The sequence below is a fragment of the Neofelis nebulosa genome, chromosome 2, assembly GCF_028018385.1.
Source record: "Neofelis nebulosa isolate mNeoNeb1 chromosome 2, mNeoNeb1.pri, whole genome shotgun sequence".
Lineage (NCBI taxonomy): Eukaryota > Metazoa > Chordata > Mammalia > Carnivora > Felidae > Neofelis > Neofelis nebulosa.
In genome coordinates this window covers 78,897,206-78,911,293 of record NC_080783.1, presented here as the reverse complement: position 1 = coordinate 78,911,293, position 14,088 = coordinate 78,897,206, and the positions used below count along the sequence as shown (strand labels likewise).

General features: G+C 36.2%; 2 protein-coding genes across 20 annotated transcripts in view; one reads left to right on the top strand and one right to left on the bottom strand.

Annotated features, from left to right (window-relative positions):
• FMNL2 (formin like 2) overlaps positions 1-3,330 on the top strand; it is a 314,444-nt gene extending 311,114 nt beyond the window's left edge. For 5 of the 9 annotated variants that reach the window (XM_058715261.1, XM_058715265.1, XM_058715257.1 and 2 more), the window contains one exon: positions 1,243-3,330. In XM_058715261.1, the coding sequence (XP_058571244.1) occupies positions 1,243-1,352 (110 nt within the window). In that variant the 3' untranslated portion in view covers positions 1,353-3,330. The remainder of the gene's footprint in view (positions 1-1,242) is intronic. The other 4 variants (XM_058715263.1, XM_058715264.1, XM_058715258.1 and 1 more) reach the window with 1 other exon arrangement.
• A 4,344-nt stretch (positions 3,331-7,674) lies between these two features.
• Positions 7,675-14,088, bottom strand: part of PRPF40A (pre-mRNA processing factor 40 homolog A) — a 54,633-nt gene continuing 48,219 nt past the window's right edge. For all 11 annotated transcript variants that reach the window (XM_058715251.1, XM_058715252.1, XM_058715244.1 and 8 more), the window contains 5 exons: positions 12,528-12,614; positions 12,343-12,439; positions 12,189-12,250; positions 10,991-11,122; positions 7,675-9,627 (listed from right to left, as the gene is read on the bottom strand). In XM_058715251.1, coding sequence (XP_058571234.1) covers positions 9,535-9,627; positions 10,991-11,122; positions 12,189-12,250; positions 12,343-12,439; positions 12,528-12,614 — 471 coding nt within the window. In that variant the 3' untranslated portion in view covers positions 7,675-9,534. The remainder of the gene's footprint in view (positions 9,628-10,990; positions 11,123-12,188; positions 12,251-12,342; positions 12,440-12,527; positions 12,615-14,088) is intronic.

The following is a 14,088-nucleotide window of genomic DNA, read 5'->3' as shown; positions in this document are numbered from 1 at the left end:
ACTCCGCTCCAGTGTGTTTTTGCCATGTGAAAATTTGGGCTCAGTGTTGCCAGGCCCTCCAGTTTTCCAAGGGAAATCAGAAACCTTGTTTTTTATATTAATTATTTAAAGATCAGGAAACTGTATTTAAATATACAAGTTGGAGGCCAAACATTCTGTAGGCCAGATATGGCCCACTGGCTCCATTTTCAAGCTACTTAGTAGGTAAAGGGATAAACAAAGATTTGATCTGCTTTAATTCTGTTATGTTTCCCCTTCAAGATATAGAATGGTTCCTAACAGAAGTCAATAATATTAAGTTAATGAAAGAGAAATATATACTAATTAAATGAAATTGTGGGAAAAAGTACAAAGCCTGCCCTGCCCTATCAAAAGCAGCCTACCTGCTTGCTAGGCAAAGCATGTTTTCATATTAAAGAATACTTACATAGAATAAAATCCCTTGTTCATGCCACTTTATCCCATTAGAACAATGTCTCCTTGAGCCAATATGCAGTGATTGGTTCACTTATTCAACAAAGCTTTGTTGTTGTTGTTTTAATGTTAGGCATTTTAAACATTGTCTTTAAACATTTTAAACAAACTGGAAAATTGAGGAGGGCCCGTTCAACTTCTTCCCTCCAATGAAAAACAGGAACTACCTATGGCAGGACAGAACATACAGAAATAGAGAATTATTTTGATTTAGTGATTATCTTTCTTTAGTGGTTAATTGGGCATTATGTATCTAATTCACGAAATAAAAAATGGACTTCAGCTAATATTGAACAAAAATTATGGAACCTCTGCAAAATAAGCGTAGTGTCCTTTCCTGGATTAAAATTTCAGGTAAGATAGGACAGGGCTTATTAGTTTTGCAGTTTAAGATTCATTTTAATTATTGTTGATACTCAGTTTCCAGAAAAAACAAAAACAAAGAAAACTAAGCCACAGCTTTTTCCAATTGAAGAAACACTTCAAAATAAGACTCCAGCTAGACTCTCTGGCCAGTGACAGGAGCAGTTGCCTCTCCTCTGTATTTTTCTAAAAGTTCCAGAATCACACCAGTATTACATCCTGCTTTGTTTAAATATTGAGGGCAAAGTACATGTCCTTGGCTCAAATACTCAATGAATTTTGAAGGGCCTGTTAGCTGACTCTTCTACACAAGCTGCTTTGATTGGCTGCCAGCTGACTTTTGTCTTGCTTAGACACATGATACTAAAGGTTGCAGTTCTCTTATTGGTAATCTTCTCTTTACAGATCTTAGAAACCAACCATACAGACGAGCCGATGCGGTGAGGAGAAGTGTCAGGCGGCGCTTTGATGATCAGAACTTGCGTTCTGTTAATGGTGCCGAAATAACCATGTGAACCTGAGACCTGCCTGTATGAGTAGAGAGTGCGTGAATGAAACTCTCCACATGAACTTTATGCGCTACCCTTTAACTGCAACCTTGAACATTGATAAAATATTCTAAGGGCTCAGACTTAGCAAACACATAGGAATTTAAAAATGATGGGCTCTCCTTTCAACCTTTGTTAACAAGTGCCTAAAAGTGGAAGTACCTGCTCAGATTAATCAAAGCAATAGGGTTTGATTTGATTAGGTATCTTTTTACACCAGTATATTATCCAATTTTTTAACCAAAATGTAAATTTCGTATTACATTCATTATCTGCCATTGTGATTGTCCCATGATGGCACACCCTGGTTTCCTGATAAGTTGTAAATAACGTGGATGTAATCTGCTCTGGGTTTCCTTTGCTGAGATGTCTTAAGGAATTTTGTGTTTTAGCCATACCCATCAACTTTGTATTTTAAAGGGCTTGCAACATGGAAGAAGGAAAAGGTCACATGACAGACTGCTGTCCATAAGCAAGCCCCAGCAAAGTACAAACAGGATGTATTGCAGTGGCACAGGATAAGTCCCTCAACTCTTATCTCGTTACACATTCTACTTCTGTGCTAGGGTTATGATGCCCTGTGAGAAAAGTTCACCGGTATGAATGCAAGGATATAATGGCATACAGATTTGTGTAAGATTTATTTGCAGTACTGTGTTCTTCAGCTAGAGGCAGCTTTTAAAAAAAATAATGCAAATGTATTTATTAATTAGCACTAAAATTAACATCTCAGTAATCAGTATTAGGATTTCTGAGGACTATTATGGGCCAATCCTGAGAATAGAAATTGGTGCCTTGCTAGCCAGGGAGAAGCTCACTAGCTTTATCAACAAGCATTCAAGATTACTTCTGCTAGCTAGTAGTGTTAGTTAACCCAGCCTTATTCTGACAATCGCAAGTTTTTTCCCCCTTCTTCTTCCTTTTATAAATTGGATATATTTTGCATTACATATCAAAGCTAAATTCTTGTATTTCCCACGTTACTTTATGGGAAATTGCAATTACATTGCTTGAAATATTCACATTGGGATTAAGCTTACATGATAGGTAATGGGACTAAATAAATGGCCAACTAAGCCACTGTTATTTTTCCTTCCTCTCTGGCAGGGCACTTGATCCATTCCAAAGTCAAAAACTGGACTAAAGCTAATTTGTACTTTCCATAACATACATTCTGCTTCTGGCTTACCTTCTTGGTACATTACATCAATATATTAATTGTAAAGTTTATTGTATAGTATTTAACCACTGAATCTTATTTTATGTTGTGCTTATGTGAGCTCCTTGGTGAAGGTCCCATTTTCCTTGGATAATGTGTAGTTATATGATCTCTTTTTAAATGTACAGATATTTTGCTATAAAATTGGTGCAGTTTTTTATGGTTTTTACACTTTAATTCCCACCTAAGCCTCTGGGTAATATTGTAAATATTGTTTAAAAATGCATCAGCCTGTGCTATACAATCTGAATGTTATTTTAACTTATAGGTTTTTTTTTTTTTTAATATATATATTTAACTACAAGGACAGTTTAGGGATCAGTTACCACATTTCACTTTAGCATACCTATTTACAAAAAATTACTTTTAAAACTGCCACCTGCTAGCACATTTTCATAAATGTGTACTTTAAAAAGAACATGCTGAGATTTTGTCTGTTGACTCAACATTAATTTTGGTGAAAAAAGCAATTTGACCATGAGCTACAACACAAGTAGTTGGCCCTTTATCACAAGCAGCTGTTTTCCAAAGCTCAATGCTAATGAGCATATATTAAAATAATTACCTATTTATTAATCTACAGATAGACAATAATGTTGGCATGTTCTTTTGTTTATTAATGGGCCTGCTTCTTAGCAATATTAGAAATGTTTTATAAAAAAGCAGTTCATGTTACTTTTCTGGTCTTTTCATGGCATATGAGCAAATAAACTATTTACACTACTATCCTGTAATATGTTGTGATCTTTCAGGGGCATACTTTGGCAGGGGGTTACTAGTTCCATGGCTCAAACTCAAGATACAAACTCTTAATCACTTGCTATATGGAACATAGGAACCACATTTTCATAGTGAGGGATACATCTCCCAACCATTAATGATTCTGTTGCTTCCAGAGAAGCACTTTTGTTTGGTGAAGATATTGCCTCCCCCAGATTTGTTCAATGAGGATGTTGTGTGTATACAGACAGGTTATGTGTGGACTACAGAGGCAACCAGGTAACCTTGCAACTGACAACCACATCAAATGGTTGGCCAGGTATGTACAAGCCTTTTGGCCTCCATTGCCCAAGATAATTCCAAGTCCTCACAAAAACTTACGTGCAACATTCAGTATGACTTTTTAGGGAAGTAAGGAAATTTGATATATATTTTTTAATGTTTATTTGAGAGTGCGTGTGAGTGGGGGAGGGGCAGAGAGAAAGAGAATCTGAAGCAGGTTCCTGGCTCTGAGCACACAGCCTGACACAGGCCGAACTCACAAACTGCGAGATCACCACAAACTCTGAGATTATGACCTGAGCTGAAGTTGGATGCTCAACCGACTGAGCCACCCACGTACCCCAAGATCTTTTTTGTAAAGTAGGCTTCACGCCCAGCATGGAGCCCAGCGTGAGGCTTGAATTCATGACCCTGAAATCAGGACCTGAGTTGAGATCAAGAGTTGGATACTTAACCCACTGAGCCACCCAGGTGCCCAAGAAATAAGATTTTTAATATTCTACAAATTGAGAACATTTTCAAACCCAAACCACAGCAGTAAGTTCAAATGAGGTAGATATGGTTAGGTGTAGGCCATTATATACCATTAGTAACATTTTTAAAGTTTTAATGTTTATTCATTTTTGAAAGGGAGCACAAGTGGGGGAGGGGCAGAGAGAGGGGAGACACAGAATCCGAGCAGGCTCCAGGCTCTCAGCACAGACTCAGGGCTCGAACTCATGAGCTGGGAGATCACGACCTGAGCCGAAGTCGGTAGCTCAACAGACTGAGCCACCCAGGTGCCCCTAACCACATTTAAAGATGCTTGCCCATGACTCAGAATTAAGTCTCCTGATTCCCCACTCCCAGTCCTCTAAAAGTCTAAATTCTAATCCACTAAAATTCACTGCAATGAACGTCCAAAGGGCCCTGCTGACTCAACAATGCTCAGCCCAGAACGGGACTTGATACATCACTGTGGTTCAACATACTGGATTTTGTGAAATTATCTTTTACATTGGAAGATATGCTTTTATAATAGCTTCACAATCCACATACCAATTAATGTGATAAAACCGCTCTTAGCCCTAAGATATTTTAAGAAATTTTATCAGAAGTGTCTGCAAAAACGATTGGGCTGGTATATGAAAGGATTAATTTGTTTTTCTCTTAAAACTAATACCTGCTCTATTTTCAAGAAAAAAATCTGAAACTTGAAAAAGTGCATCAAGTTGTTGACAGATTTTCTTTGGTCTAATTTTTATAGAGAAAATCAAGTATGACACTGAGGAAACAATGTGGGCATCTAGCCTCTCACAGCACAAAACTGCTGCATATGAGGGGTGCTTAAATGAAAAAGTTGACACAAATCCAATTTACTTAGTAAAAAGATGTCATTTTTTCTAATAAATTATATTTATTTACAAAAGTCTAATTTTATATAACTATTAAGGTTCTTTACATCAGAACAATATATAAACAGAGAAAATCTGGTAGTTACAAACACAGAAAATAGAAACCTGTTCCCCCTATTATTACTCACCTTTCAGAACAAATCTTCAGTTTAGTTGTAGAGAGGTAGGCAAGAGACCAAACCTACCAAAGTTTCAGGGTCAAAATAAAAGAATATTTATAAATAGCACATTTTCGATACCCCAAGGAACAGCATAAAAGGGCATTAAGAAATGGCTTTTGGATTCTGATTAGGCAGCCACTCTGTTTCAGGCTATGAATGAAAACTGGGGTGGGGAGTTGTTCCCCTAAATTGCAAATAGCAATAGGCCATTATACCTGGGGCAATTACCAGTCATTAACAATAACAAGATGGCCTTGAAGCATAGATCCTATGGAGTCACAAAAGCAGTTTTTATGTAGCAAGTCTGAAAAGCACAGAAAATCTACTTAAACTTAAGGAACTAGGCCAAGGAGACAAGCTAAATAAAATGGAGAATGGAGTGTGTAATCGGAGCCCCATTTTTTCACTTCCCATACCTCACACTTTGTTGGAAACAGCCTGAAATAATTAGTTCTCAGTTTAGAATTTAGGAATTTTGTTTCCAGCATGGCCTTTAAAGACTAATTTTGATCTAGCTAAATTACTACTTTTGAACTACTATATTAACTTATGAATATGAAAACTATGTTTTAAATCACAAGGGATTTCCTTTCCTACTCAAAACCACATGGAAGTTACATGTTCTAACAAGCTTTTGGAAATTTCTGTAGTAAAAGTGACAAGATACAATCACTAGAACTTGTCCTCAGTGCATTTCGATTATGTATGTGGCTTTAGCTGTGGTTTAGTATAGATTATTGCATGATGCTTTTTCACGCATCTCCTATAATGCAGAGGCTGGGTACCATGGATGTTGGATAAGTCTGTCAACTAAAATTTTACATTCATTCAGTGTATGCCTACTGTGTGCCAGGCACTGTCTTAACCCACAGGATATAGCAGTTAATGAAACACAAATCCCTGTCTCCAAAGAACCTATCATTTAAGTCCAAACAGTTGAAAAACTTGAGAGCAAGGTAAGATTTAATAAAGGTAAGAATCATTAGACTGAAATATGCTATTAAGCCTATTTAGAACACAGTTCTGTGAAAAACTACTCATGACATTTTGCTTTTCCTTTACGTAGAGTACAGTTTTTCCTAGAAAATATAAAAGAATTAAAATTGTACCTGGTACTGAGATACATCCCCAAGGGGAAAAGCAGCAGCCTGATTTATGATACAAGGAATTAATGTGCTTTGCCTTATGTTGCTTTTAGAAATGTTTATTTGGTTCCTTAGTTTTGTACTTTACATTTAAATTACATAATACTCTTAAATATTCTATAAACTTAAAGCACTCGTCACTCCTCCCTGGGCACTATTTGATTAGAAACCGTTCTCTCTCTCAAATAGCATCTAAACTATAAAAAAAGGAAAATCTTTATAAGGCTACCCCTTTCTGGATGCAGAGAAAAGTGGCTGCCTAGTCAGCACTGAGTTGACCATTAACACTGGGAGAAAACCAGGATCATCTAGACAAATGCTTGGTAACACAGGACAAAGGCCCTTTGAAAAATGATAATTATGGACCGTGTTTCCAGATAAACGTAGAGACGTTTCAGCTTTTACATTTTCTTTACTCCACCAATGAATTTAGGCCTTACTCTAGGCCATTTTTATTTTATAGTTGTATGAATTGAGGCCCAATTAGCAAAAGTCAAGCTGTGACATTTTGATCATTTTTGAATTTACTGGGAGGCATAAAAAGTGAAGTTTTTATTGTTGAAAAACATGACTGATCTATATGCTGAAGTTCATATGGGTATTAATGAAATACTCTTGCTGTGTTAAACAAAAACAAGGACCACTGCTTTTATTTAAAAGCATTATTTAAATAAATTTGGGAAAGTGTGAAGAATTCATCATACTGACTAAATTCACTTCATACAAATTCAATTTTCCCATATAGGAATTACTGGACTGCAAGAAAAAGAAAACATCAAATATTTGAGATTCTTAGACTATTATGTTATTAAATATATTAGTAAATTTAATCCAATAATTCATTAATATTGATGTTACAGAGGGAAGAAAAACCCTCATTTACCTAAGAGTCTGATGCTTAACTGAAAAGCATAAATTCCCCTCATCTGCAAATAAACATACTTCCCTGTTTGAACACACGTTCCATAAGGAGTTTGAACAAATCTGTTTAACAGAACCAATATTCTAAGACATTTCAGGTTGTAGCAGACTGAAAATTTAGAAACCTAATCTAGTAAGTTAAAAATATTCACACAGAACTCTTGCTATAACAAAAGTTTCCATCACCTGTGCCTTCAGGGTTATACAGTATCTTTTTGGTAACTAAATTCCATTTGATGGGTTTGTTAAAGTAAGCAAGGATTATAGTCACTTCAGTCATATCTCTTATAAAGATATTCTATTTTGAATTGCAATTTCAGTAGTTTTGTTTTTAGGTCAAATAATTTTCATGGATGAACTACAGAGAAACTTGAATTTGTATTAAAGGAATGTGAGGTGATAAGACAGTACCTCTAAGAAATACAGAAATCTATTTTGAGGACATGCTAAAACATATCAATAGGTTTTTATTTAAATAGAAAAATTAAAACTTAAAAAAAACCATCATTCATGGAATTAAAATTTTACAGATTCTAAATTCTCTTGTGAAACACCACTAGTACTTCTGCCGATATGATATGCACTTTAAAGATTTTACCACTGACTTCCATGTCAAGTGTTTGACATGATTAGTGATATTAACTATCATTATGAGACGTTTGAAAATTAAATCTAGGCAACTCCCTATTGCCAAGGTTGTTATATGTTTTGGTTCTAATATACAATAAGAGATCAACCCTCAAGTAAGCAACGTCATTACTTCACATATTCTAAGGATATTCTCATTTCCCACAGTCCTGTCAGTTTTCACAGCAGAAAAATGACTTGGTAGGTAGAGTAGAAACAACTTTCCCACCCCCTTTTTCTTGAGGCTTGAAACAGGGGGCAGGGATGGGAGAGTAGTCCTGGTCATTTCATTAGAATGGTGAAGGAAAAATAAGATGAACTTTTTGTTCTTCTAAATGCCAATTGAAATAAGATTGCTCCAAGTGTCCAAAATAAAAAAATACATAATGCCAAAGACTATGTGCTAATATTTACTTATTAAAAAAATCTCCTGCACTGAAGGAAAATAGTATAAATTACATTACCAACTTGCAAAAGTTAGCATGTAAAGAGTATTCTAGCTTCAAACCACTGCCTCTCTAAAGTTTTCTATAGGAAATTTGTAGATCAAAAACAAATTATAGGGGCTTCAAATGTACGGATTTATAATATTCTTAAATATTAAAAAGGGAAAGTAACCTAGCTATATGGGTAAGATGAAGCAAAATTTCAAGGATTTAGTATCTTGAAATGATAATACAATTTTCTTAGAGCTGAGTAGTTTAAGTAGAAATAAATACTAGTACACGCTAGAAGAGAAGGTTTAATAATTGATAAAAATGTACAAAAATATTCAAATCAGAAATGCTTTAGAATGTGTACCACGAAGTCAATACTTCTCAGTGAGTAGGGAAGATAAAAGACTTCCTCAATGAAAAAAAGCAAGAGAAAAGATTGGATTTAAAAAAAAAAAAAGACAACTGTTAAAGAAAATGTTTAAGTCAACATTGATTTTTGTTTCAGACAAGGATATTGCAACTATCACTTAAAGTTTGGTGGCACATTCTTTAGTAGGTCCTTAAGGCAAATATATTTAAACTAATTTACAATTTGATTTGATGTTATCGTTTTAAACATCAGCTCAAAATAATGCCCTCACGACAGCCTTTTTAAAATGTACTCCGATGTTTCATAAAAAATAATGGTGGCTTTATTATAGTAGGTGCTCATTAGCACCACTATAGTTAAGGGTCTACCAGGTTTCCATTATGAACACCTATTTCTGAGTTCACCATAAAAGATCGTATCAGCTTTAACCAGTTGGGTAGTGCACAAAAAAGCAGTTTTATCAGTTGCTGGTGCTTTTTTTGTACTACTAAATATCAAAAAATTTTTCATTATATCTTCAAAATCCAACTTCTATAAAGTAAATCAAATCGCCTCATGACTTAGACTTCAGAACAAAGTAGAGACATCTGCAGTTATCAGTAAATTGCCACCTTTAATCCATCCTGCAGTGCCCTATGAAAGGGTCTCAGAAAGACAGTTATGACCGTATGAAAATATGATTCTTGATACAGAATCAAAAGTTATTTTCAATTTCCTTTGCTTTTATAAAGTCCACAATAACAATACTTAAATGCACTTTTTTTTTTCCTGTGATATAATTAAAACCCAGTGTTATTTCAATTGAACTTTAAAATAGAGTCCCTGGTCTGAATTAGACTTTAAATCATACTGTAAACATATATTTGGTATAATTTATTGATCATCATCCAGTTGCTCCAGAAGGGTCCTTCTGCGCTTTTCCAATTCCCCTTCACTCAGCTCACTGCCAGAAGTATCCCAATTCCCCTGAAAGACATTGTATACAATTACATTTAATGCCAGTGCTCAAAACATTAAGTAGTATTAAACCTTTTAAAACAAAAATCCAAAATTTATACGGATTCTTTTCCATAGCAACAAACCCATCACACCAGTTTAAGGACTGACCTCTTTCCCAAAAGTCTACCAATGAGCTGCTCACTACTCCTTGGTTATATTAGGGGAGACAGAACAAACTTTTAACACTGGTTACTTTTCCTTCCTGTTACATCACTGAATATGAAACATCTTGTTTCCATTTAATGGGAGGAGGGGGGGTTCATTACCTAAGGCACTATATTCCTTGCTAATTTTGCAGATTCTAGGTCACCTTATAAGGTATTTTATATTACAGAAAAGTATTATGCTTTCAGGATACTATCCTCAGATAAACATTTAAGATTTATGAACAGGACAACACTAGGTTAAAAAGACTAAAAATTAGTATTTGTGAAAACCTTTAGAAAGTGGATAATTTACCTATTCTCCTTCCCTTCAGAGATTCCGTTGAACTTACTACAAAGAAGAAACTGTTGAGCTGCTTCACCAAGGATGTGCATTAGACTCACCAGGGCAGCTTTTTAAAATTTTTTAATGTTTATTTTTGAGACAGCATGCAAGTGAGGGAAGGGCAGAGCGAGGGGGGACAAAGGATCTAAAATGGGCTTTGTGCAGACAGCAGAGAGTCCAATGTGACTCAAACCCACGAGCCATGAGATCATGACCTGAGCCAAAGTTAGACGCTTAACTGACTGAGCCATCCAGATGCCCCACCAGGGCAGCTTTTAAAAAGAACTTCTGTTATCAACTGAATCAGAATATCCAAAGGGAGGAGCAGGGTATTTATCTACACAGTTTAAATTCTCCACAGGTGGATTCAGAGACATTATTCCTGCTAAGTCCATAGTATTTGTGGAAAGAATGGCAAAGCTAAGAAGGCTTATGTTATTGTGCTGTCATATATGTATACGCACACACATATATATGGGAAACTGAGCAACTATTTATGTAATTTGATATTAAAATGTTAAGTTAGCCTTGTAGTTCTCTCCTATCCCTTTGCCCTCACCTCTTCCCTCACAATGATTACTCCTAAAAGTTACTGGAATACTACCTTTTGAAACTGGATTTGACAGTAACAACTGCGCACACCTGGAGGGAGAACCCCAGAACTGAGTCTCATATATTCCTTAAAAAATCTGATAGAAAACGTACAGTGGTACTTCTTAGAAATACAAAGAAGACTGTATCCTTTCTTAGTGGGTTAAAATAATAATCATAGAAGATTTTATGAGGAATATCCATTTTTATATTTTGAAAACACAAGTATGAAATAATTCTGAATGCTTACAGAATCCTTTCCAGTCTTTTTCTTAGGTGATTTGTGTTTTGATTCTGATCTTTGTCTAGTTCTGTCTTTTTCACTTTCTCGGTCTTTTTCTTTTTTATCCTTGTCTCGCTCAGCATCAGACTCTGGAGAGTCCTGTGTAAATAAAAAAGTTAACGTTTTGATGAAGATACCAATCATTTTTAAAATATCCCCCATATAGGTAACATATAAGAACATCCATGTATTATAGGGCATGTGTTCTTAGTGTGGTGAAATCTGGAGGGCCTTTTCTTTGGGAAGGATGACATTCTAATAAAGTAACATCACGAAAGAGCTTTACTAAATCAGAACAGAAGGCACACAAAATGGGATTTTATCTATTATATAAATGCAGACAAACGTGACATTTTTTTACCAATCCAGTAAAATGTTCAGATATGTACACAAGATGCTGTGATTAGTTTAATTTTTTTTTTTCAACGTTTTTTATTTATTTTTGGGACAGAGAGAGACAGAGCATGAACGGGGGAGGGGCAGAGAGAGAGGGAGACACAGAATCGGAAACAGGCTCCAGGCTCCGAGCCGTCAGCCCAGAGCCCAACGCGGGGCTCGAACTCACGGACCGTGAGATCGTGACCCGGCTGAAGTCGGACGCTTAACCGACTGCGCCACCCAGGCACCCCGCCCCTGCTGTGATTAGTTTAATCATCTATTAGGATGACTGTAATATAAAATTCTCTCCTCAAAACTGCAACTGACAAGTAGTATTTAAAGTATACCGTCCCACCTAAATAAGTGGTCCTTAATTAGATATGTGCAAACTTAAGTGAGCAGCATGAAGAAAAATAGCTCCTTAGGTGTATCTTGATGCATATGTAAAATTAAGAATGAGGAGCAGAGGAAGCAGCCAAACATTTAAATCTGTGATTCTCACCATAGCTGCATCACATACATACACACTTTGGACTTTCTCTAAGATTACTTTAAAAAGCCAGAGTGGGAATCTTAACACTGTTGTGTGTGTATGTGTGTTTAAAGATTGCTAGAAGATTTCTAAGATAAAGATTAAGGTGAAGACAAACTATAAAATTCCTGAGTCAGGTGTCCACCTGAACTGTGCTGGACTGCACAGGACTAGACAGAAATAGAGTTCTATCGCCACTGAACAAGTTAAGGGCTAATGCCTAGATGTAGCATAAAAAATTAAAAACTTGCTTACAGATTTATGTCTCCTCTTCTTGCTTTTCTTCTTATGTTTTTTTGACTTCTTATAACTTCTCTCTAAGCAACATGAAAAGAAAAAAAAAATGTCAGAATATGAGGACATACATCCCAGTGCCAATGATTCTGATCAAGTTAAAAGATACACTTACCAGATTCAGCACTAGAAGAATGTTCTGAAGCAGACCGAGACTCTGATCGCTGTCTTTTTTTCTTTGAGTGGCTGTCATCATCGTCTGAATCTGACCCCTACATAATTAACACACATAATTTCATTCATAATGTTGCTAACAAAAAGTTCAATACACTTAGGGTGCCATAATATTAACTTCCTTACCGATCTAGAGCGGGAACGTTTCCTGTGATGTTTTTTAGATTTTTTAGAATGTTTCTTGTTCTTTGAATGATGATGTTGACATTCATGCTACAAGCATAGGAAGAATTTCAAAAGTTCACATTTACTTTAGACAGCAGATCATAAAGAATTTTGAAATGCTATATAAGTAATTATTAGAGTAAAAACCTCATTTGTTTTGAACATTTAGGACATACTTCCTTGCAACTGTGAAGAATTAGCAATGTTCTGTTTGACCCCAATCATCCTTCCTGTGCCCACTCGTTTCACCATCTAAACACGGCAAAGTATTAATAAAGAAAGTGTCCTTGGGGCGCCTGGGTGGCTCAGTTGGTTAAGCGACCGACCGACTTTGGCTCAGGTCATGATCTCACAGTTCATGAGTTCAAGCCCTGCGTCGGGCCCTGTGCTGACAGCTCAGAGCTTGGAGCCTGCTTCAGATTCTGTGTCTCCCCCTCTCTCTGCCCCTCCCATGCTCATGCTCTGTCTCTCTCTCAATAATAAACTTTAAAAAAAATTTAAAAATAATCTGGAGAGCAGTCCACCTGCTTTCAACAAGGATGAAATAAAACAGCATTTAGATAGTTTTTCTAATGAATCTGGCTTTGTTCAGCAGGCTAGGCTTGGCACCATGAAAAAGAACTACCTCAGAGCCATCCTTGACCTAACATGAATGAGGTTAGTCTCAGAATAAAGCAAAATCTATTCCTTTTTCTCTGCACCCAAAGAGCATTCCCTTCTAGTCAAACTCAAGACCTCCAAAGGCAATCTAACTCAAACACCACATGAAATCAGAAAAGGAAATCTTGTCTTTGTGGATTTTAACTCACTTATTAATACTGCAGTAAAAGCTCCTTGCCTCCAAACTTACCTATGGCTTTGAAAATAATTATGCTTTCAGTTTACAAGTAAGTAAAATAAAAGATTCAGCTCAAAAGGGAAGCTCCTTTTACTTTGGCCACTGAATGCTAATTCTTCCTCCTTTTCTAACTCAAAGGCTCAGATCACTGGGGTCCCAAAACTTATTCCAATGTGACTGGCTCCTCCCTATGCAATCATCTTCAGCTCCATTTGAGACCTCACCACTTTACTACCAGCATACATCACCAAAGAATCCTGTTCATGATTAGGAACTGGGGGACAATGCTAAGACACTAGCTACAGCAGAACTTCTCACAATCAATTCTATTGTAGCACTTGAGAATCTTGTTTGAATGACTCCGATGCCAGAAATTCTGACATTCTGAATTTCTTACAAGCTCCCAGGTAATGCAGATACTGCTGCTCTGAAACACACTTTGAACAGAAAAGATCTAGAGGCCTCTAGGACTGTATCGAAAGGCAGGTGAGAAATAAGAAGGGTGCACTGCTGTCAACATTGAAATTCATCAAGAACAAGAAATCCAAAGAAACAGTGAACAATTAAGTGACCTGCAGTGCCCAATGACCACACCATTCAACACTCCAATGTTAAATAAATTCCAGCTTTCAGCATGTTATAAAGGATCACTTTACATAACTGCCAGGATAGGGCTGTTAAAAG